The sequence below is a fragment of the Molossus molossus genome, unplaced genomic scaffold, assembly GCF_014108415.1.
Source record: "Molossus molossus isolate mMolMol1 unplaced genomic scaffold, mMolMol1.p scaffold_m16_p_10, whole genome shotgun sequence".
NCBI lineage: Eukaryota > Metazoa > Chordata > Mammalia > Chiroptera > Molossidae > Molossus > Molossus molossus.
Window position 1 is genome coordinate 68,898,585 of NW_023425345.1, and position 25,610 is coordinate 68,924,194.

General features: G+C 43.4%; 1 protein-coding gene across 1 annotated transcript in view; it reads left to right on the forward strand.

The window, feature by feature from the left end:
- Positions 1–312: 312 nt before the first annotated feature.
- PPM1H (protein phosphatase, Mg2+/Mn2+ dependent 1H) overlaps positions 313–25,610 on the forward strand; it is a 252,941-nt gene continuing 227,643 nt past the window's right edge. The window contains exon 1 of the mRNA XM_036253170.1: positions 313–625. Within this exon, the coding sequence (XP_036109063.1) occupies positions 381–625 (245 nt within the window). The 5' untranslated portion in view covers positions 313–380. The remainder of the gene's footprint in view (positions 626–25,610) is intronic.

Here is a 25,610-nt window from a genome sequence, read left to right on the forward strand (position 1 = left end):
CCGTGCGGGCTCCGCGGGCTCGCTTGGTGGGCTGAGTGTCGCTCACGCAGGAGTCCAGCGCAGCGGACAGGGAAGGGACCTGCCGTAAGCTGCGGCCGCCCCGCCGCTCCCGAGCGCGCGGCGTCTCCCGGATCGGCCCGCCCGCTCCATGCCTCTCCGTTGCGGAAGTGTAGCGGGGGGAGGCAGCGGCGGCACGGAGCGCGGGAGGCCGGGGCTCGGCCCCCTGCAGCACTAGGTTCTGGGAGCGGCGCTGCGCGTCCCAGCGGCCCGGCTGCTCGTGCGCCCCGCGCCCGCCGCAGCCTGCATGCTCCGCGCTGCGCCTCGCCGGGCCCCCGCCACCGCCTCCAGTTCTCACCGCTGCTGCCGGGAGCCAGAGTAATATGCTCACTCGAGTGAAATCTGCCGTGGCCAATTTCATGGGCGGCATCATGGCTGGCAGCTCAGGCTCCGAGCACAGCGGCGGCGGCTGCGGAGGCTCGGATCTGCCCCTGCGCTTCCCCTACGGGCGGCCGGAGTTCCTGGGGCTGTCTCAGGACGAGGTGGAGTGCAGCGCCGACCACATCGCCCGTCCCATCCTCATCCTCAAGGAGACGCGGCGGCTCCCCTGGGCTACTGGATACGCAGAGTGAGTGCAGCGACACCGGTGGCTCCCCCGCTCTCCTCTCGGCCCTTCCCCGCACGGCTCCAACCCTCCTGTCTTCTTGTCCCTCGGCCCCAGGGTTCTCTGGCCGCGGCGTCCAGGCCTCGGCGGGTCCCTCTTAATTTACACTGCCCATTTCTGTCTTCTCCACTCCCCCTTCCCCCATCCCCAAGGACGCGGCGTCTCCTGTCCGGGTATGGGTGGTAGGTGGGTGGGTGCAGTGCTGGACCGTGGGAAAGCGAAGGTTGGACGGATCTGTGATTCCGTGGGCTGTGACACTTGGGAGTGCGTAGAACGGTTCTGTTGAAGTTTGAAACACAACAGGGAAATCTGGAATCTGCGTTCTGCACCCCAAATCTTTGTGCCTCCAGGTGAAGTGTGTGGGGTAGAACCTGGAGAAACCGTCCCTGCGCCGGGGGTGGGGAGCGGTGTCCGATCTCTGGAGGCAGCCGCGGTCGCTCTCGTGGTTGCACATTTCATAAGGTCTTAGTTTCTGCGACTTCAGCCGAATAACTCGTTTGCTTCTCCTTTAGCTGGTAGTGAAACCCTGCGCGTTCGTTAAATGCCGGTACAGTCTCCCCCCCCCCCCCCGGGTCCTTTGGGAGGGGGAAACTTATTCCAGGTGTTTAATGATAGCATTTGGGTAATCAGCTTTGGCGATTTAGCGAGCATTTGAGTGATTTACTATTTCAAGAACCAACTGGGTTTTGTTGACGACCTGGAGTGGAACTGAGAAAGAAAGAGGAGATTTAATGGCCTCTGTCCCACTCTGAGGCTTCTCCCCCATTGACTATTAGTGACCATTTTATGAATGGTAGGATAAATACGCTTTCTCCCCCTATTTAGCGTTATGAAACTGGGAAACTCCGAAGGTGGCATTTCGGAAACCGGTGTTCCGGGGTTAATAGTGACCTGGTGGGTGCAAAAACGCACGTGAAACCCCGGTGCCTTGGCACACCTGCCCCTTTAGCTTTGACTCGCTCCGCTCTGTAACTGGGCCCGCCCCCGCCCGTGCACAGCTTCGTCCGCCGATTGGTTCATCCGGAACCAATCAGCTCTCCCGACGCCTGGGCGCTTTGATGCTGACCCTGTTCTGGTAGCCCGGATACCCCCGGGCAGGCTTGGTTCCCGACACTCGGGTTCCGGTGCACGAGATGGCCTGGAAGATGCCCCGCTTACAATCTGGAATGCTCTTTCTTTCCCCTTTCAACGTATAACCGTCTCTCCTTGGTCTGAAGTAGACAATGTGCATAAATGGGGATAAACGGCTGGAGTCTGTGAGAAAGCAGAAGCGAAACTGATGGGTGCTAAAACAATAAAAATCAACACAATAAAGGATAATCGTGGTAGAGAACGTTGGAGGTGGGGAAGTACAAAATAGATTTGTAACTTCTGGAGAAAGCCAGAGCAAAAATAAACTGTAAGGAAAGACCTGAAGGAGGAAAAATTGCCTGCCCACACAATTTCAATACCAACACAATACCAATCACTGTTTCTTGACTGAAACAAGAAAACATTATGTAAAAGCCCATTTGGACCTTTTGCAAGCCAAAAAGCCACTTGGAGGCATACTCAATCCTGCAAGTGTGTAGATGGGGCCCTGGTGCCTGCCAGAAACCTAAGTGCAGGCTGGGATGCCACTCCATTGGGTTTTCCAGGGCAAGGGCACCTGTCTGAAGGGCAGAAAGACAAGTGGGCAAATGGCGAGAAAGTTGTAAGAGAGGTAGGAAGGAAGCTGTCAGAACACAAACTGTGGAAGCCACTCGGACACAATAAAAGGAGTACCTCAGATAAGCAGAACAGAAAGGAAAGGGAGAAAAACCCACCAGTTTCAGAATGCTCGGATCCTCTGGCAGGCCCATGATGTGCCAAGAGCTGTAAAGATTATAAAGGAATCTGAAATGAGACGGGTAGGAAAGACTGTACTTGGAGGGCTCTACCTCTTCCTAGCTGGGCCTCAGTTTCCTTTATTTCCAAGAAGCTTATTTTTTCCTAACCAGGACATGAGAGATGTTCAACTTGAAGGTTAAGAAAGGCCACTGTAAAATGTTTAATTTTAAAAATGAACTATAAAATAGCACATGTTAATTCAAGCAAAGACCAGTATGCAAATGTAAGCCCTTCCCCACCCACCAAGGGTAATGGCAGTTCATCGTTGGGAGTGTGTGCCTTTCTGGGCTTCTTTGGAAGCACCTATAAATATGTATCAGGCATTTCTTCTTTCTTCCCCAAATAGACCCATACCAAACATGTTATTCAGTAGCATTTCCATAAATCACTGTGCCGTGGACTGTATTCCAAGTCAGTACATATAGGATTTCCTCAGTCTTTTAAAATGTATAAATAGCACTAATAGCAGCTAACAGTGCTTGCTGTTCAGTGCTTGCACTCTTTCCAAGTTTGTATCCTACCATTTGATTCTCACAACAACCCTCTGAGGCAGCAATTTTCAACCATTGTCATCTCGTGGCACACATAAACTACTAAAAGTCTGTCACACACCAAAAAAAAAATAGGAATAATTTTTTTTTTAATCCTCACCCGAGGACATTCTTCCTTTTTTTTTTTGTTCAGATAGAGTGGGAAGGAGAGAGAGGAAGAGAGAGAGAGAGAAACATCGACGTGAAAGGGACATATCGAGTGGCTGCTTCCCACCGAGCCCGCCGGGGACAAACTACAACCAAAGTATGTGCCCTTAGCGGGAACCGAACCCGGGTCTCTCTGGACCACAGGCCGACGCTCTAACCGCTGAGCCAAACCAGGCAGGGCAAAATAGGAATAATTTTGATTCATTCACACTGGATTGCTTTTGTTATGTTGGCTGTTGTCATTAAATTTTTTTTAATTGTCTTTTTTTTTTTTTTTTATCCTCACCCAAGGACATTTTTCCATTTTTTGTTTAGATAGAGTGGGAGGGAGAGAGAGGAAGAGAGAGAGAGAAACATCAATGTGAAAGGGACACATCGAGTGGCTGCCTCCTGCACGACGCAACCAGGGCCGGGGACAAACTGCAACCAAGGTACATGCCCTTAGCGGGAACCGAACCCGGGTCTCTCCGGACCGCAGGCCGACACTAACTGCTGAGCCAAACCGGCCAGGGCATTAATTATCTTTTTAAAATTAATTTTATTTTTTTATTACAGATATTTCTCCTTTTCCCTCCCATTGACACCCTCCTCTCCCACTCCCCCCACCCTTCACTGCTCATTTTTTTAATTTGGCAATTTAAGGGAAAAGTGGTCGGTACCCCTGACTAAATGGTCAGGTATTGCATGTTTTAAAAAAATCTTGCAGCACACCAGTTGAAAAGCACTTTAAGGTAGGCACTAACATGTCCATTTTATAGATGAGGACACAGAGGCATGTAATGGTTAAGCAACTTGCCTAGAGTCATACCACCTTAGAAGAACCTGTATTTGAATCCAAGCAGCCTGACTCTGGAGCCCACAACAACAAACTACCTCCTTACAGTGTGTGAAATTGTCCATCCACCTGTACCCACGATTAACCACTGACGTCATCTGGCTGCCTCCCTCTGTCAGATGTTGTACTGTACCACTTCCTCAAACCTTGAGTTGTAGTTTATCTTCCTGCAAAAATATATCTTGAATGACCAACAATGGCTGAAATAGGGAAGGGGAGAGAAAGACAAGTAGGAACTGGTGCTATGGTTAAAGGCTGCTACCAGTAACACTGCCCCTCGCTACAGGATGTACTGGGAGGAAGAATTATATTCTCTTTGTTCTAGAAGGCTCTTGAAAAGGCATAGCATTGGTAGGAAGAGTGTTCAGAGAGTGGGCATAAGAGAGATGCTAATGAGTTAAGGCCTGAGTCAGAAGTGGTTTGCTTATCTTTCTAGAAAGTGAGGGACTTTCTAAGCTTTCCTGGGGAGGAAGAATTGACATCACTTGGTGTGGAACTGAGGAGTTAGAGCAGAGTTGAGCTCTAGTGTTGTTGACCTTTTGGATGGTAGAAAAATTGAGAAAAGGTTTATTTGTGGCCACTTACTATTAATCCCTTTCAAGAAGAGATACTTTAGAGGTTATTGAGTTAAAGAATTAGTTTAAGCAATTCCTGTGAGACTTGGGAATCCAGAAACTGAAGACCCTCATTTATTAATTCAGTATTTATTGGCATTGACAGGGTGGGGTTTCCTGGTCCCTCTAAAAGCTTCCTATTGTGGCTGAAAAGTTTAGCCGCTTGATTATGGTAGAGACGCTAGGTTTACAAGCACTGCAGTTACAGATAACATCCATAGAGCTCAAGTCTTTCCAAAAACTTGCATTTTAGTTTGGCTTTGAAATCACTGACTTAGCCTGTTAGATCTGCTCAAAGTGAGTCTGTGGGAAGCAATAGTCCGACCCAGAGACCCTACCCAGAGACCCTACCCAGCAGCTACTTCCTTTTTCTCTTCACAAGTTTAAATACCACCCAGATGGTCCCCGTGCTTCCTGGACCTGGAAGTCAGTTTAGTTTTGAATGGATTAGGAGCCCATTTTGACTTTTGTTCTTGACCTGTTTGCCCACCTTTCTCCTATTGATTGTCATGTGGAGTTAGAGATACAAGTGGATACAGAGTTTGGGCCTGAAACTACTCAGGATATGAAAGCATCATATTCAGGTTTTTATTGGTGATAAACTTTTTGCTTGTCCAAAAATAAGTATAGCATAATTTTACTTAGGATATAGCTATAACTATGCAAAATTTTTTAGTATCTTCCTCATAAAAATGCCCTGGACATAGGTTTTTTTTAAAAAAAGCTACCTTGAGAGTGCCTATTAAATGTACATTACATTAATTCTTTGTGTATCACAAAGTTCAAGATTGTGTAATTATGGGTGAAATAACTTTATTTTTAATCCTGAAAACAGCTCATAAGTATTTGGATTTATTTTGGAATCTATAGGCTGTCTCCCCAGTCATTGGCAATAATTAGCAATGACTAATAAAGGACATTTCTTGCCTCTGCAGTGGTCATGACAGAGAAACCGCTATTTCTCTGTTGCTCCAAAGCTCAGAAATCCCCTGGTCTTTCTTATTCCCTGTAACCTCCTCCAGCACACCCACTGCCCTTCCTTACACCTCTCAGCAGAGCTCCTGCCTGAGCACTTCCCGTTTGACTTCTGCAGCTGAAGAACTTCCAGGTTCCCCACTCCTTGTTGTGTACGGAAAATAAAGACATAGAGCTGGGGGTGTCTCATTTAACAGAGCTCTCTGTAGCACTGAAGTCCAAAGTCATCTAACATATTTCTCTAACCTTTCTGGTAACCAGCAGAAATTACTGATTTTCCTATTTTGAAGTAGATAGCTAAGTTGTCCTCCATTTTTCAAATTTAACAGTGTAATGAAGTCATCTCCTTTAGGGTGGAACTCTGGGCTTTCCTTTTGCATAGGAAAATGCATCAGATTCCTTCAAAGACTTCTGGTACTCCAGGCAGAGGATTTAACCAATCTGAAGGGTTGCGTTTATTCTGTGTTTCATCCCATTAGGAAGACATCATCTCTGACATTGCATTACCACAAAGTGCTTTCTTGTTATCATTACAACAGGACCAATTAGTAATTTAAAACTGATAACTAGAATTGTTTTCTAAAACTATATTATTGAAGACAATTTTTTATTGAGATAATGACATATAGCATTAGTTTCAGGTGTACAATGTAATGACTCAATAGCTGTATATACCGTGAAATAATCACCACAGTAAATCTAATTAACACCCAACATCCGTAACATCCATAGTTACAAAATATTTTTTCTTGCCCTGGCCGGTTTGGCTCAGCGGTTAGAGCGTCGGCCTGCGGTCTGGAGAGACCGGGGTTCGGTTCCCGCTAAGGGCATGTACCTCGGTTGCAGTTTGTCCCCGGCCCTGGTTGGTCGTGCGGGTGGCAGTCACTCGATGTGTCCCTTCACATCGATGTTTCTGTCTCTCTCTCCCTTCCTCTCTCTCCCTCCCACTCTATCTGTACAAAACAATGGAAAAATATCCTCGGGTGAGGATAAAAAAAAAAAAACAAAAAAAACAAAAACAAAAAAAAAAAAAATATTTTTTCTTGTTATGAGAACTTTTAAGATTTACTGTTAGCAACTTTCAGATGTGCAATACAGGATTATTAACTAGAGTCACCATGCTATATATTGCATCTCCAGACTTAGTGATTTTATAACTTGAAGTTTATATTGTTGAACACCTTCACCCATTTTCTCCCCACCCTCAGAACCCTTTCCCTACAACCACCAGTCTGTTCTCTGAGTTTGGGGGAGAGGGGGATATTTTTTTCCTTTTTAGATCCTGCATATAGGTGAGATAATACATTTGTCTTTCTCTGTCTGGCTCATTTCACTTCCCATAATGCCTTTAACGCCCATCCATGTTGTCGAAAGTGGCAGGATTTCATAATTTTTAAACTTCAATAATATTCCATTCTATATAGATAACGTACATACATATACATATATCTGTATGTATCTATATAAAATGGAATATATGTACATAAATACATACTTATGTATGTAGATACATGCACACACATCCACATATTATATGTAGATCTTTATCCATTCCTCCATTGATGGATTTGGGCTGTTTCGATGACTTTGGCTATTGTAAATAATGCCGCAGTGAACATGGGGGTGCAGATATCTTTTTGAGTTAGTGTTTTCCTTTCCTTTGACTAAATACCTAAAAGTGGAATTGCTGGGTCATACTGTAGTTGTGCTTTTATTTTTTGTGGATCCTCCCTGTTTTCCATGGTGGGCTTGCACCTATTTATATCCTCACCAACTGCACAAAGTTTCCTTTTTTCCACATCCTCATCCACACTTGTTATCTCTTGTCTTTTTTATAATAGCTAATCTAACAGGTGTGAGATTATATCTTATTGTGGTTTTGATTTGCACTTTCTTGGTGATTAGTGATGTTGAGCAACCTTTCCAAGTACCTGTTGGCCATCAATATGTGTTCTTTGGAAAAAATGTCTACTTAGATCCCCTGCTCATTTTAAAAATCAGATTGTATGTCTTTTTAATGTTGAATTGTATGAGTTCTTTTATATTTTGGATATTAGCCCCTTATTAGATGTATGATTTGCAAATATTTTTTTTCTATTTGGTATATTGCATTTTCAGTTTTTGATGGTTTCTTTTGTTGTGTAGAAGCTTTTTAGATTGATATAGTTCCACTTGTTTTTTTGGCTTTTGTTGCCTTTTCCATGGTGTCAAATAAAAAAAAAGAAAGAAAGAAATCATCTCCAAGACTGATGTTTTCTTCCAGTAGTTTTATGTTTTCAGTCTTATGGTAAAGTCTTTGATCTATTTTGAGTTAATTTTTTTATATGGAGTAATATAGTGGTCCAATTTCATTCTTTTGCATGTGGCTGTTCAGTTTTCCCACCACTACTTATTGAAGTGACTGATTTTTCCCCGTTTTATGTTCTTGGCCTCTTTGTTGTGAATTAATTAACCACATATGGGTGGGTTTATTTCTGGGCTGTCTGTTGTGTTCCATTGATCTATGTGTCTGTTTTTTCTGCCAATACCATACTGTTTTGATTACTATAGTTTTGTAATATAGTAGGAAATCAGGAAGCATGATGCCTCCAGCTTTGTTCTTCCTTAAGATTGTTTTGGTTATTTGGGCTTTTTTGTGGCTTTATACAAATTTTAGGATTCATTCTATTTCTGAGAAAAATGCTATTGGCATTTTGACAGAGATTGCATTGAGTTTACACAGGGTGGGGCAAAAGTAGGTTTACAGTTGTTCATATAGAAAGTATGCAATAATTAATAACTAATGATATAAGAATTAAGTTCAGTGTTTTTTGTACTCACAACTGGAAACCTGCTTTTGCCCCACCCCTGTATGTCATTTTGGGTTGTGTGGACATTGTAATATTATTTCAATCCATGAGTATGGAATATCTTTTCATTTATTTGTATCTTCAGTTTCTTTCATCAGTGTCTTACAGTTTTCATGTACAGGTCTTTTATCTCCTAGTTAAATTTATTCCTTGGTGTTTTATTCTTTGTAATGCAATTGTAAATGGGATTATTTTCTTAATTTCTTTTCTGGTAGTTCATTATTAATGTATAGAAACACAATTGATTTTGTATCCTGCAACTTTACTGATTTTTTTTGCTTTAACAGTTTTTTGGTAGAGTATTGAGGATTTATTATATATAATATCATTTCATCTGCAAATATGACAGTTTTTACATCTTCATATCTGTGAAATGCTTTTTATTTGTTTTTCTTGCCTGATTGCTCTGGCTAGGACTTCTAGTATTATGCTAAATAAAATTGGGGAGAGTTGGACATCCTTGTTTGTTCCTGATCTTAGAGGAAAAGCTTCATCTTTTCACCATTGTATATGATGTTAGCTGTGGGTTTTTCATACATGGCCTTTATTATGTTGAGGTACATTCCCTCTATACCCATTTTACTGAGAGTTTGTCTTTATTTTTAATCATTAGTGGATGTTGAATTTTATCAAATGCTTTTTCTGCATCTATTGAGATGTTATATGATTTTTATACTTCATTAATGTGGTACATCACATTGATTGATTTGTGTATGTTGAACCATCCTTGCATCCTTGGAATAAATCCTACTTAATAATGGTGTATGATCCTTTTAATGTATTGTTTAATTTGGTTAGCTGATATTTTGTTGAGTTTTACATCTATATTAATCAGAAATGTTGGCCTGTAATTTTCTTTTCTTTTTGTAATATTTCTATTGATTTTTAGAGAGAGAGGAAGGGAAAAGGAGAAAGAAATAGAAACATTGATGTGAGAGAGAACCATCGATCAGCTGCTTCCTGCACACTCCTCACCAAGGATTAAGCCCACAGCCCCGGCATGTACCTGGACCAGGAATTGAACTGGTGACCTCTTGGTGCATGGGTCGATGCTCAACCACTGAGCCACACTAGCCAGGCTCTTTTCTTGAGCTGTCCTTTTGTGGTTTTGGTATTAGGGTAATGCTGGCTTCCTAAAATGAATTTGGAAGTATTCCCACCTCTATTTTTTGAAGACTTTGAGAAGATAGGGGAAATTATTTTATAGGAAGGTATCTTTAATTCTTGATATGTGATAGACATTAAAAATCAAGTGCCTTTATAATTTTCTCTAATTTGTCTACTTTGAACAGAGGATTGATAGTTTTCCCATTGAATTTATACTTTTTTCTTTCAGGTAATGAACATCATTCATCTGCTTTTATTTTCTCACTCAACCAGTGAAATCACTGCATTCCTACTATGTGTCAGGCATAGTTATCACCCTCAAGGAAATTTTGTGGCATAGTCTTTCTCCCTGTAGTGTCATTTTTGAAATTAAATGGAAATGAAATCATGGACTATTGAGGTTAAAAAAGACCAGCACAGAAGTGGGAGATTGTTTCCAATTTTTAATGCTTCTGAGCAATTACAAATCTTAGCATTTGGAGCCTCCTTTAATCCACACTAGGGAAGCAAGCTGTTCTTTCCAGCAAGCATTGTGATTAGCTGCCAAGTTCTCTGTACCTGTATAAAGGTATGAGTAAAGAATAAAATTATTCTGACACTTGTTAAAATAGCAAGGAAGATTTTATTGAATGCTATTGCAGTAGGGGACAGAGATCAGACTCAATTCCAAATCCAGCAAAGACAGATGGGAATTTATCGCCAATGAGTAGAGTGAGGAGGTCAGTGGATGGAAAATTACTGAGAGGAGACACCAAAGGTAGGAGAATTCTTACTGTAGAAGGACTTACACATCAAAGGTAGAAGATGAGGCTGTTGATTAGACATCAAGGATGGTCAGATTTGACTGCTTAGTCCTGACATAACAAAACAAATCTAATATCTACCATCACCGACATTAGAACCAGAAGTGTAGCAGCAAGAGAAGTTTGTCATTTTTTGAAAATGCTAGGCTATTGCTCCTATTTTTCTAATTTTTTACAAAGTCCTAATACCATGTATTTATCTGCTGTAGAGGCTTCCTAAGGCCCTTTCCAGTTTTAAACTCTGTGAGTTCTTAGAGTTAGGCTAAGAACCACTTTTCTTCCAGGCTGAGTTTTTCCCCACTAGGGCAGTAGTTTTCAACCTTCCTAATGCCACGACTCTTTAATACAGTTCCTCATGTTGTCGTGACCCCCAACCATAAAATAGTTTTTGTTGCTACTTCGTAACTGTAATTTTGCTACTGTTATGTCTTAGGTGACCCCTGTGAAAGGGTCGTTTGACCCCCAAAGGGGTCGCGACTCACAGGTTGAGAACCACTGCACTAAGGCCTGCTGTCTCTTTTATTGTAATTAGTTATGTTCACACAGTACTTAACTATGAAAATTTTCAAACATGCAAAAATGTTGAACCCATTATATACTTAACACCCATATGTCCACTATTTAGATGGTGCAATGCATGTTTTGTTATATTTGCATAATTATTTGCCTGTCTTTCAGTACAGTCTTGTTATTTTTTATTTTTAAAAGGATGTTTTATTGATTTTATTATTTTTTTTAGAGAGAGAGAGGAAGAGGGAGGAAGAGAGATAGAAATATTGATGAGAAAGAAACATCGATTGGCTGCCTCCTGCACGTCCCGTGTCCCCCTCCCCCATCAAGTCCGCAACCCTAGCATGTGCCCTGACCAGGAATCAAACCAGTGACCTCTTAGTCCATGGATTGACGCTCAATCACTGAGCCATACCTGCTGGGCCAATCTTGTTATTTTTAAATAAATGTTTCTTTTAGTTCAATGGCTTTGACTTATTCTATTAAATTATTTTCCACAGTAAACTAAAAATTAGGTTTGAGTAGCTCTGACCTTCTCAGTTGAGGAAATCACCAAACAATTGAGTCCTCACCCCAGATTTAACTTTTATGACATTGACATTCTGCAAAGGCTCACTCAGTCCATGCACTTTTCATAACTTAACATTTACATAACTGATTTACATGGAGTCAAATGGGAAAGTAGAAATGGATGGCACATCTCTGCTATGTTCCTGTTTAATTAAATTCGTAGGAAATGTGTTTAAAATGAGCTACTACTCTCTCCAGCTGGTAGCCAGTCAGTTGAAGACTACCCGAGGGGTACTTGTTTTACTGAAGACTTCAGAATGGTGTTACCTGGAAATGCTTATGATGAATGAAGACACCATATCATGCTGTGTTTCCCTTACTTTGGAGTGGATATTGTCCACTAGGAGCCTTCGGGAGATCAAAATACCTGTTCACTTGCTTCTTTTCTTTTCTCTCTCTTTTTTTTTTATCCTCACCCGAGGACATTTTTCCATTTTTTGTTCAGATAGAGTAGGAGGGAGAGAGAGAGAGAGAGAGAGAGAGAGAGAGAGAGAGAGAGAGAGAGAGAGAAACATCGACGTGAAAAGGTCACATCGAGTGGCTGTCATCCACACAACCCAACCAGGGCCGGAGACAAACTGCAACCAAGGTACATGCCCTTAGCGGGAACTGAACCCGGGTCTCACTGGACCGCAGGTCGATACTCTAACAGCTGAGCAAAACCGGCCAGGGCCACTTGCTCCTTTTCTGATGTGGTTAGATCAGTTGGGTCTTCTGGGATGTAAATCCATAGTGTTTTCTTTGTTTCACTATTTCTGATTTAGTTCTCTCTAAATGACTATAAAATGTAAATGCTTACCTGTGTTTCCTTGTGGACTTTATGCCTCATTATTTATAAGAGAGTATAATGATAGCAACAATTTACATCTGTATAGCTCTGGTTGATTATTAAGGCCCTGCCATGTACAATTAAATATAAGGATATCTTTTGTATATGTTTAATTAAAGAGGAAAATAAGGCCCAGAGAACCTCAGTTACTTTTGAATGTTGTGCGGTCCCATGATCCTGTTGGTTTTCACGGAGTCATTGAACCTGACCGTTCATTGTATGAATTTATTCACTAATAAAAATGCATCCCATTTCTAAAAACAATGTTACTGAGAGAATGTATTTTGTTACTTAAAGGAAACTAATCAGGCCTAATCTCCAGGTGGCTTTAAATTAGATAAGGGCATATTAGCGCATCAAGTTTTATATAAAAGGATTATTTTCAAAGCTTTTAAAAATACAACTGACCCTTGAACAACTCGAGTTTGAACTGCGCAGGTCCACTTCTATGCAGATTTTTTTTTTTTTCAGTAATTACCTATATTGTTTTTGATCCATGATTGGGAGTCTGAGAATGCAGAGGCCTGACTGTATGCATTGATCGACACCTTTTTAAATAAGGGACTTGAACATTCATGGATTTTGGTATCCACAGGGGAGAAGGGGATCCTGGAACCATTCCCCCATGGATACTGAGGGACAACTGGTATAGTCAAATTTTGGGAAAGTCAAATATTATACCTGGATTTTCAATTGTACTAGGGTTGGTATCCCTGACCCCCACATTGTTCAAGGGTCAGTTGTAGTTCTATTGAGTATAACAGACTTTGTTAATTGTGCTTAATTTTCTTAGTATATGTCCATTTCCTAAACATAACAGTCTAGATCTTGTTAAAAGTATCATCTTTTCTTAATTTCAAAGTGCTTTTTTCATATTTCAGTGTTTTGGAAACCCTGTCTCAATCTAATCTACAGTTTTTGTAGTGGTGTTTTTCTGAAGTTAGTAAATAGATCATGTGTTTTACTATAAATAGTTACTTAGAAGTGAGAGCATATACTTAGGAATTCTGAATAATGAGGCTCAAATTATGAGTCAGGTTTTATGAGAGAGCCCCTTTTGAAATTTACTTTGGGACTTCGATTACCTCACTTTTTTAAAGCATAACCAAGTTTTTCAAGTTTCAAGGGAATTTTTCAAGTTAGTGAATTCTGGAGGCCAACAAGGCGGTAAGTAGTACCAGTCTGCCAGCATGGCGGGCTCTCGCAGTGCCCGTCTCGTGGACTGAATGCACCAGGGACTGGCACAGGTCTGGCCTCTGGAGTTGCTGGGTGAGCAGTGTAATTAGTCAGCACTGGGCTATGGGGCAGAGAAAATCAATTTGCCAAGCAGAGACGACCAAAGTGGTTCGTGTACTCGGCTGTCCTCTCAGGGAGCTGACAAGTAGACATTGAAGCTATTAAAAAATGGTGCCACATTATCATAGCACCTTTTTTTCATGTAATTACAGGAAGAAAAATCTCCAGTGATAAATTGATTGTTAAAATAAAAACACTGTGGATTACTGAATTCCTATATTTATGTGGCGCTATGGTGTACTAATGGTTATTCTGTGCTGTTTTGAAAAGGTGAACATTGACAGATTATATTTAGAATACACAGCTGGCCAAAATAAAAGAAAATAAATGTTAGTAGGAAGCAAATTTTAAGGTACAGTGACTGTGACTAGCCCATCAGAGGATGTGAGGGAGGGAGCAAACCAAGCTGGTATTACTATAGAAAGAACTATTTAGAGATTTTTTTTTTTTCCTTAAGATAAAAGGAAATAGCTACATTTTTTTGTTGCAAATAAATCGCCAGTGAGATTGAACTCTAAAATACATGTTTGGGGGAAAAAGCAATTTTATCAGCCTTTAAGGGCAGCATTTACCCTGTGAAGTGGTTTTGAGCCAGATGAGATGGCCGCCTGGCACCCTTCCCTGAGCTCATTCATAACGGGCGTGCTGCCCTGCTGTAGAACCAGGTGTCCAAGCGGCCTGGCGAGTCCGGGCAGCAGCAAACCGAAGAAGAGAAGAATTGGCAACGCGGGCTACAGCAGCTGGTGTTTATTTTTGTAAACATGTAGATGCTCAGAAGGGAATTGCCCGGGCCCCTGGTTGAAGCCCTGCCTCGCCGCCTCTCCTCGTGCCCAGGCCATCGGGTCAGTGCTGACAGAGGCTATCTGGCCACGTTGGCCCTTCCCACCTGGACTGCCCCGGAAGCCCTGCCTGCTGCCTTGCCAGCCTCAGGCGCCGCGATGGCACTGGCCACCCGTGGAGCTGTGGAGTCCCTCCCGGCCTCATCCCCAACCTCTCACCGCCATGGACCTTTTATTTTCACATTTATTTCTCTTGAATGGATCTCTTGTGCAAGATTTTGTCCAGCAAGCTAAATGAAATAAGTATTAAGTTGCCTCCTTTAAAAAAGAAAAAAAAAGAAAGAAAAGAATTGGCCCTGTCCAGCTTGGCTCAGCGGTTAGAGCATCACCCTGCGGACCAGAGAGTCCTGGTTTCAGTTCCCGCTAAGAGCCGGTACCTCGGTTGCAGTTTGTCCCCCGCCCCAGTTGGGGTTGTGTGGGTGGCAACCACTTGATGTGTCTCTCTCACGTTGGTGTTTCTCTCTCTCTCCTTCCCGCTCTATCTGAACATAAATGCAAAAATGTCCTCAGGTGAGGATAAAAAAAAAAAAGGATCGAACAGTCACAGTATCTTCTAGTGAGCAGGAAGGGTAGAGGTGGAGATTGAACTAGCATTTCAGCCAATGTCGAAGGCTTACTCTTGGTTTCAGTAAACCTGGAGTCCTTATTGCCCCCAGTCTGTGTTCTATTAGCTTTTTTCTCCTTCACAGTTGAAAATAGCTCAGGTGTCCTATTGGCCTTGCCGGAGCCAGGACCACAAGTTGAACCTCCGCCAACAGGCTCGGCTTTAGCACTGACCCTGGTTTTCAGTCAGCTGTGCACAGATTCCGGTCAAACCCTTTTGGTTGAGGTTCACATGTGTAACCCCCTCCTTGAGCACATTACTTCAAAGTCCCCGGTGTCCCCTTTCCTGTTGAAAATTCTGTTTTCATAGTTTTACTTTCTTGGCTCACAAAGTGCTGCTAGTTGCCTGAGACCTGATGCTCGTCAGCTGTGAGCTCAATTAAACTCGTGCTGAGAATGAATCCATTAGAATAAAGAAATTCTGTGTTAAAATTTAATTTTATTCACTAATTTTACTCCAATATTGGTATTGGTTCTCAGGCTGACCTGAGAAGCCTTTGTTTGTCAGCTATATATAAATAACGATTGCCGTATTAGAAATTAAAACAGAAATTTAAAAGGTGTTTGTCAATTCATTTAAAAATAACTATGTAAGCATTTTTAATGAAAAATAATACTATTTTCCAAAACAAAACCAACTGAGTGAGAAGAGTCGCGTCTTTGTACACTTACAGATCTCTTTCTTCCGTGTCTGGCTTGGAGGATTCTTACCTGCGCTGCATTTTCCTGTATCGTCACACTCACGTCTAAACTCCGCTCCTACTCAGGAGAGAAAGAGAAGGAAAAGGAAAGTGATGTATCATTATGGTGAAAATTACTTCAACCTATGTATGCCTTGAAAATGGGCCTTGGAGACTCCAGGGGTTCTCAGATTATACTCTGAGAACTGTTGGTGCGGAGGATAAAGAGTTAGCATCACTTTTTATCTTTTTATTTTTTAACCTGTAGTTTACAGATAGAAAACACATCGACTGCTTTTAAGAAGTTGCGGTGGATGCAGTGCTGCAGCTTCGAAGGCTGTCGGGGCTGACTCAGGGAACACTTCCCACGCTCCCTGCGGTCTTCCCCGCGTAGAGTGCTTGTCTTCTCCAACGTTCGGGCTATATACGACTGTGTGACAATTGAGGGGGTTACTTTTATCCATCTTTAACAGATAATAAAAAATAGGGGCCAGAATTTGCTAGAGTTCGGGCTAAAGGACAAATCTTTGAGTGCTTCAGGGTGAAAGCAACTCTCGCTTCGCAGTAGTAGTATTGCTTTCCCTTGTATCATACATTCGCCGTGTACTTCCCATGGGCTAGGGGGCAAAAGATGGAGCTTTTACCCTCAGGAGGCTTAGACTCCTGCTGGGAAGATAGATTCATGCAGAGTGAGAGCTGAGCACAGTCGCAGAGGAAAAGCCTGGTGCTGGGAGAAGATGAGTTCCTCAAGGGGGCAGCGTGGGCTCTTCTGGGCTCTTCTGACCAGCCTTGACCTCAGCACCCTGGTTCACTTTTTCAGTCCTCAGTTGGCTGATTTATAAAGTTAGGTCATTGATCAGTCCCTGCCAGCGGTGAGGTGCTGAGGGAATAGGCAGCATAACAGAGGTTTTACACCCATTAGTTAACTTTTGCTGACGTTTAAGTAGGATCCTTGTATACAGCTCATAAACATTAATACCTTTTCATTTGCATTATCTTAAAATCTCGCAGGGCTCTGTAGGCTGATGTGCATTTTAGTTAAAGGTGAAAAAGTGAGTGGAAAATCTAATTACATTTGATTTAATAATGCAAACTCGTAAATCTAACAGGACGGTAAACCAAGAATGGTGAATTGGTAACTAAGACACCTGCCTGGAGGACAGCCACCCTCCCCGACCCTGTCCAGCGTGGTAGGGATGAGCGGTAGGGATGAGCACCGTGTGCAAATGATAACACTGTTGCTGGAACAAGCAGAGTAAAAACGACCTTTTAAATGAACAGTGTATCCTGGATTAAAAGGGACTATGTTAGGGACTGGATTAAAAGCCTAAATGTTAGGCATTTTTCTAATTCTTTTAGAGTAATGATAGCGTTACTATATTGTCCAGAAAAGTTATGATTTGAACTGTTCATCAAGGAGAAAGGCTTCAGCATTTTATCAGTGAAGTGGGTAGAATTAGGGTGGTGATGGTTCCATCACAATTAGTCCCTGTTGGTTCTACTCTGGATCCTTTCTGAGGCATGATTCAGTTATAGTCTAATTAAATCTGTAAAGTTATGTAGATGTCTGAATTGAGTCTATGAAAAGTTGAAAAAAAAACCCACAAAATTGCTTGCAGCCTCCTACGGATTCTTCCCGAAAAGTAAATAAATAAAAAGGAATGAAGATCACAACCAGTTTTACATGTAGGCCCTCTTGTTGCCCGACAGCAGGTGACCCGAGGACATCCCCGATATTCGTGAATTGTGCTGTCACCGGTGCAGGGCTAATGTCTTCCGAGTTGGCAGTTAAAGTGCTGTGGAAGCAGCTGTATTTGATGTAATTTTGATCAATACCTTGTACTTATATGTGGCCCTGTAGCCGCTGAATCACTCTGCTGTTCTCAGCATCTCTGACCTAAGAGTAAAGGACACAGTGTCTTGCTTGAGATTTGGTTTTGAAAATTGATGTAAGTCAAATTATCTTTTAAAAGCACCGGGAAGCTTGCTACTTAAAATATGTCCTGCATATTTTCAGTGTTGAGAGTAGTTCCCTTAATCGGCATTGGTTCTTTGTGAGTTGAACTTGACTATGCTACGTTTTTCCAAAGTGGAAGGTAACCGGTGGTGTGCTCGTTTCAGATGTTAGTGACCAGCAGCTAGCTAGCATCAGTAACTCCTTGTAGGTCATGGGGGTAAATGGCTAAGGATGAGTGGCTGGGACTCTGCCTACCTCAGCTTCTTCCTTAATGTGCTTTCTGATACCCTTAGAAGATTGATTTATTTTACTTTTTAGTATCTTTGTTCATGCCAGAACTGCTTGAGCTTCCACTATTATGGTAGGGTTATTCTAATTTAAATAGGAACTATTCAAAATAGTGTGCTACTTTTTTTTTTTCTCACAAAAAAAGAGTGCTGTTAGTGTTGGAACTTAAATTACATCCCTTTCCAGAGATATTTATTTTTACCATGTCTTTTTTAGAATATGTTTTTATTGATTTTTTTTAGAGAGGGGAAGGGAGAGGGAGATAGAAACATCCATGGGAGATAGAAACATCTGTCCGCTGCCTCCTGCATGCCCCTTACTGGGGACCCAGCCTGCAACCCAGGCATGTGCCCTGACACAGACTCGAACCAGGACCTATCAGTCCATGAGTTGATGTTCAATCACTGAGCCACAGTGCCCGGACAACAATGTCATTTTAATAAGCCATGGTGAGTGCAAGTAAAACTTAGTGTATTTCAGCTAGGTTGCAGAAAACAGAATAATTTGTTTTATTTTTAACGGTCTTTAGTCAGTTAATATTTATTAAAATATGTTAAACTTCCTCAGAATATAAGGCTGTGGTGGTTAAAAAATGTATGTCTCATCATCAAAAAGTTCACAAATTAGCAAGGGAGATTCTGTGTGTATAAACATACCGTGAGCTACTTGGGTAAAGGAATTGATGAAATGCAATGGGAACCAGCAACTGGGGGTGGGAATGGGGCTGAGTTCTTTTAGGGGAATATGGGAAGGGGATTAGCAAAGCTGACTTTGATCTAGCCCTTGAGGAATGAGTGTTGGCTAGAGGAGGAATAGGAGGGAGACAACTCTGTGAGTAAAAGCTTGGGTATGAAGTGGCTATTTCGGGGAATTAGAATACTCTTTGTTACTATTTGTAGAGCTCCTCAGAGAAGGTCCCCACCTGGAGTCTGAACCACCTGGACTAGACATAGAATTCTTCTTCCTTCTTATGGAACAAGTGATGCTGATAAAGCTTCGATTGGCAGGTAGCTCAGTTGGTTAGAGGACATCCCCATACACCAAGGTTGTAGGTTCGATCCCTGGTCAGGGCACGTACAAGAAGCAACCAATGAATGCATTAGTAAGTGGAATCAATGTTTCTCTCTCTCTCTGACTCTCTCAATCCCTCCCTCCTCCTTTCACTCTGTCTCTAAAATCAACAAATAAAACTAAAAAAATTTTGACTGCTTTTTATATCTGCCAGGCATGGCTTCTGGACCCTCCCTGTAGATTGTACTTCTACAGTAAAAGGAACCATATCCAAATGACACCTCTGTTTAGGAACCCTGCTGGGCGGCTCAATGGATGTACCACCCCACATTATGTGTTGAGTGGAGGGGGAGTGGGAGGGAAGTGAGATCTTACCTGCTTCTCAGATAAGGTCTGGTGGGATTTGTCATGGATGGAGGTCTGAGGCGAAGTCACTGTGGACCACAACTTTCGCTGCAGAAAGGTAATAATAAGGCATAGCTACCTCATTTGCTGGCCGCATCACCTGAATGTGTCCTGCAGAAGCTCTGCAGCCGTCCGCCCAAACCTCCGCTGACCCGCCTGACTGAGACTCACCGAGGGGCAGAGCTCGGGAAGGCCCCGCCTTGCAGGGCTGCAGACACTGCTGATTTGACAAGAAATAAAGGGCCATTGAAACCCTAAGCCAGTTTTTCTTTTGTCCTGGGATTTCTGACTCATTGCAATTAAAATCAGAGTAAGACCTATTTCAGAAAGTATCAGATCTTAAAAAAAAAAAAAAAAAAAAAAAGGCAGATACCAGAGATCGGGCTGAAAGCTGAAAAGGTAGATTGGGGTGAAGATTGTGCAGGGCCTTGTATCTCATGATAAGGAGCTGTGTATCGCAGCAGTGAGCAGACAAGGGGTGGGTGGGTGGGTTGGTTTGGTAAGCAGGTATTGAAAATGACATGGTGAGATTTACATTTGGGGAAAATAACTGGCAGGCTCGTGAGAGAAACAGGTGAAGGTGAGACATGGGGGTGAGATGGAGGACCTGGTGGAGGGTTTCTAGATGTAAAAGTAGCAGATTGTGGGGACTGATTGGGAATGAGGAGCACGTATGTGGTAGAGCTGCCCCCTGATTCTCTTGTCTGGGCCCTTGTGAGGCTTACATTTTTCTGCTCCCTTTTCATCAAGGTGAGCCTATATGGCCAGTTCTGACCAGTGTGTTGTGAGTAGAACTCAAATGTCCCTTCTGGGCTGAAGCATCAATCGCCAGGGGAGACCTTCCAGCACCACCTTCCTCGTGTACAGTAATGGGGAGGCTGTGTTTCAGATGGTTCACCTGCAGGCTGTCGGTGCCTCCGGCAGCTGAGTCCGTCGGGAGGGGCAGTTGCCCTGCAGAGTTGTTCAGGTCTCTGTGATAGACATGTGTTGTAAGAAGCTACTAAGATTTAGGAGATGTTTGTTGCCACAGCACATCCTGACTGCATGGTGGTAGTTTGTAACACAGGTTTGTAGAAGGAACCTAACGTGGAAAACCCTGTTTTCCTTATTGTGTTCCATTATATACTGAAGAGGCGCCCCATGAGAAAAAGCCTGCATGCTGGGATAGAGTTAAGAAGGTTTCCTTGTAGGGTTTCTTAGAACTTTTGATACGCTGTGGTGAATTTGGAAACTCCACGCTGAGGGAGAGTATTCACTGCTGCCTAAACTTATCTGGCTGTGGAATCCATTTTTCTCTCCTTTTCTCCCATAAGTGCACTAACATTTTGAGAAACGCAGTTAAGGAAATGCCAAGTTACACAGCTGTAATGGTCTAGGCATGAAACTGCACAAACCGGGAAGAGTCCTCGACTGGAAAGGAGGGGGGGATTGGAGGGGGGGATTGAAAGAAGGGTTGATGGCAGTGGGTCTTACTGGACATTTAAAGGAAGAGTCAAGAGGTAAGGTTATGTTGTTTTAGCACACCTCCTCGTTTCCAGCTGATTCCTTACCAGTCTCCCCAGTGCCTTTCCAGACCTCTGTTCCTTTCCTCAAGCTAGCACCCCATTTCCAACCCTCGGTGTGGGCAGAGGGCCTGCGCTTCTCACCTTACCGAACCTCTGTTCCACACGAGCTCCTCTTCCAGTTCACCTTGGGACAGCCGTGACATCATTCCGTTTGTTCCCTGCTCTCTCGGAGGGAGGAATTTCTGCCAAGAGTGTTAACACCCCCACACCCCGCCACCCACACATTTGTGCCCCGTTTTGCGTTTCCTCGGTCTGTTATCCCAGCATCTCGAGTGCTTCCCTTTCCATTGGTGCCCCCTTTGCCGATAGCTGTGTTACGTCATTGCTGTTGGGTTGCACAACATAGCTCCTCTTCTGGTCTGCATTACCCCTTCAAGTTACTGTCGTTTTTGTAACCCCTCTATTTCCTCCCTTATAGAAACTTTGGAGTGCCTTCTCTGTGCCAAAAACTTCCTGGTGCCTAGGACACACAGACGCATAAAATAAGCTCCAAGTGGGTGATCCATTCAACTGAACAGGGCAACGAGCAGGCATCACGGGGTGCTGAGTAGGAGCGCAGAGCTGGCTGGGCCGTCAGAGAAGGCTCCCCACAGGACATGAGTGACCTCGACAGAGTCAGCCAGCCAGTGGAGGGGCTGGAAGAGAACAAGTGTGGGTGCTCAGGCAGGTGAGCAGGGTGGACTTCGGAAACTGTGGGTGGTCACACACTGTTGCTACTTCAGTGCTACATAGCAAGAGGCCCATCGGAGGTCACCAGTGACTTCTTAGGGTCAGATCTCTTCACTGGGGCAGTGATTATGGCTGCCCACTTTTTGGTGCATGAATTCTTTTATCTCTTAACTGTTTTGTCCTTGATGTTATATAAATTAACCCATTTATTAAAGGCTCACAATGTTTCAAACGGTGGAGCTGCTGGTCTTTCAGTTCCTTCAGTCTTCTGATAGCGGACTGGCTGTGAGGGTAGAGGTGGTGGTGTAGGTCCCAGCACCACCAGCGACTGTCCTCATGCAGGAACCACGTGCCAGATCCCACCGCTGGTCTCTTCATCTTGGTTTTGCCACAGGAGCTCGTGTACTTGGCACGCTGGCTGATTTCAATTTTCTTCACCGTTTTCCTGAGGGAGGCGCCATAACGGGTTCCGTAGTTACGATTCTGACCTTCTTGGTGCGTTGATGTCGCCACCAACTCTCATCTCAACTTTTGAAGACTTTCCTTCTGGCCCTTTTTAAAATTTTCCAACCATGCTTTCTTTTCTGAGAAATCTCTCTCCGATACTGGTGTCCCCAAGCTCTCCAGACCTTCCCCGCTTCTCGTCTCCCTCTCCATTAGCAGTTTTTAAAAAAACCTATACAGCACAGCCGGTGTGGCTCAGTGGTTGAGCATCAACCCAGGCACCAAGAGGTCGCCGGTTCGATTCCCCATCAGGGCACATGCCCAGGTTGTGGGCCCGATCCCCAGTGGGAGGCATGCAGGAGGCGGCCAGTCGATGTTCTCTCTCATCAATGTTTCTCTCTCTCTCTCCCTCTCCCCTCCTCGCTCTCTAAAATCAATAAAGGAAAATAAAAGCCCATACAGCTTTCTGTGGACTTGGAATTTACCTTCAGCCGTGCTTCTGTCTGCCTGCCCACTCTGCTGTGACCCTCTCCTCACTGTGCCCCCTGTGTCGTGTGCCATGAGTTGAATATATATCTGTTTGAAATGTGAGTGTAAAGTATAGGAGTTGTAAAGGACAGGGCAGATACTCCATGCCCTCGTGCCATCCGTGCGCTAATGGTTTTGGACAGCGCCAGGTGGAAGCAGTTGGATGATGCTGGTACCTCCTCGTGCCAACACCTACAGACAGCTGGGAAACATCTGCCTTTAGTCTCCAGAGCCCTGTTGGTCTGTTAATAAATTCTGTCATTTATGTTTTCTGGGAACAAGTGTTCCCTTCTTGTTCAATTACATTGTGGTGGATCCCTTTTTTTCCTTTTTGGTGAATTGCCATAAATGAGGGATAACCTGCATTGTCTTGTTCGCTTTGTTAGAGCAAACAATTAATTGAGTCTGTATGTTAAGTCAAAGTTACCTTTTGGGATGCAGAGGTAGAAAGTAAACTACTCTTGTGGAAAGTTTACATTTCTGCCAAACCTCCTGTGATGTGGTCGCTAATGCTCTTCACTGGTTATTTCCAGTTCTCCTGGGCACACGGCTGTTCGCCAGCTCCCCTCCCTCCTCACCTGGTGACCCTCTAGATCAGTGGTTCTCAGCCTTCCTGATGCCGCGACCCTTTAACACAGGTCCTCATGTTGTACGTGGGTGTGCCTGCATGTGGGCGGACCCGCCCGGAGGTGGATAGAGGAGCGGTGTCTCGGTTCCTAAGACCATCGGAAATATGTTTTCCAATGGTCTTAGGAGACCCCTGTGAAAGGGTCATTCAACCTGCAAAGGGGTCGCAACCCACAGGTTGAGAACCGCTGCTCTAGATGGTGGAAACAGTCCTCCCTGTTGAGAGGTGAAGCCAACCTAAGTGGACATGCAGTGTGTGAGGAATGAAACAGTGTTACCACGGCATCATATAGCCTGTTCTTACTGATGCACTTTTGCAAATTTTGTCAGTATTTGGAAAATGAAAGTTAATGGCTGCCTGGTGTATAAAAGTGGTTCTAGATACTCTGAGTACCTCGGGCAGTACGTTGGGACTGTGAAGAAATAATTCCCGGGTGGATGAATGAGTGTTCTAGCTTAAGTGAGTGGGCTTCACTGTGTTATCTAAATTTCTAATTAGAGTCCTTTAATATCATCACCATTTTGTGGCATTACAGGCTCTCAAGAGTATTATGAAATAGATGTCATCTTTTCCTCTTTTTTTTATTTTTTAATTGAAAAAGGGAAACGGGGGTTAGTTACTGAAAGATTTAATAAAGATAGTCAACAAATGTTGCCAGGTGCTGTGGAAGTCTTTGGGACTTAATATTAACCAAGATAAAACTTGGACTTGCAAGAATTTAATGGAGCAGAGGAAAGAAACCGCAATTAAAGTATGAGGTGATAAATGCTATTACCGGAGAAGCTTAGGATGTTAAGGACAGGAAGGGAGGCCTCTCTAACCCTGAGTTGCGGCATGGGGAAGTTTTCCTTCGAGAAGTGACATTTATTTAGCTGAGATTTGTTTTACACCTGCTCTGAGCCAGGGAATGTGATGGATGTTGGGGATACAGCAGAGATGAGAAGGGTGGGCGCTGCCCTTGCAGAACTTGTGTGTCAGAGCTGAGACTGAAGGATGAGTGGTGATTAGCAGGAGTTAGGCGACACATTCTTTGAAGGTGGAAGCCAATGTGCAAGGCTGAGGTCGGAAGATGATGCTGGAGAGGAGCCAGGGGCCAGAGGATGAACACCCTTGCACACAGAACTCCAAAACATACTTGTTAAGTAATGGTCAGTAAATGAATTGTTCAAGATAAAAGATACATTTCCTGGAAACATAGTATCTTATGCAAAAAAAAAAAATTAACACAGATTTTGAATGCTACATTTGGTTAAGTAACTTGTTAAATTAAAAGTTGCGTTTTGGAAAATGATTTCACTCCTATGTGGAATCTAATGAACAAAATAAACTAACAAACCAAATAGAAACAGACTCATAGAGAATAGACTGACAGCTGTCAGAGGGGAGGGCTGTTTTGGGCTGAGTGAAAAAGGTGCAGGGATTAAGGGGAAAAATATTAAAAATCACCAGTATGGACAATAGTAAGGTGATTACCAGAGGGAAAGAGGGGTGGGGTGGGGGGGAGTGGTAGAGGGGAAAGGGGGATAAATGGTGATGGAAGGAGACTTGACTTGGGGTGGTGAACACACACTACAATATACAGAGGATGTATTATAGAATTATACACCTGAAACCTGTATAATTTTATTAACCAATGTCACTCCAATAAATTTAATAAAGTAAAAACAAAAATAAAAGTTGCCTTTTGGGACAATAAAGAGAACTTTCATACAGTAGGGTTTAAAAGTTTGGCAAACTGGGGTACTTTTATAGATCATGATACTGTTGGGGGGAAGGAGGAGGGGAGGATGACGCCGGAGTTTGGGGCCCTGTTCTAAGGCAGGGAGGCCAGGCAGAGGAGCTACTGCAGTGTTGTCCTTAAAGGACTGGACGCTGGAGCCCCGGGCCCAGGTTTCAATCCCAAATCAGCTCCTTCTAGCTGACCCTTAATGGCAGTTTTCAGGCGTGTGAGTGGGGGGTGTGTTTTGAGGATTAAACAGATGTGGGAAAAGGAAACACGGTCAATAGTCGCAATCGTTTGATCTCTTTCCACTCCCCCTGGAAGCTCCCTCAGGCAAGGTCTCTCTGTTCTGTGTACTCTCCTTCCCAGCCCAGTGCAGGCTTCCTGCCTACAGTGCAGTGAAACCCCCAGAAAAGAATAAGGGGTCCTATAGGGGAAGAAATGTAATTTTCCCTCCACCCTTCGACATTCCTGGCTGAGCCTGCCCCCTTGTAATAAAAGACGGATTAACAGGAGCAAAACAGAAGTTTAATAATACGTACACCTCCTGTATACCTGGGAGACACCCAGGAAAACTAAATCCCCAAAATGGCTCAAGACATCACTTTAAATACCTTCTTCAGCTGAAGACTGAAGATGTTATGATGGGTGGGCAGA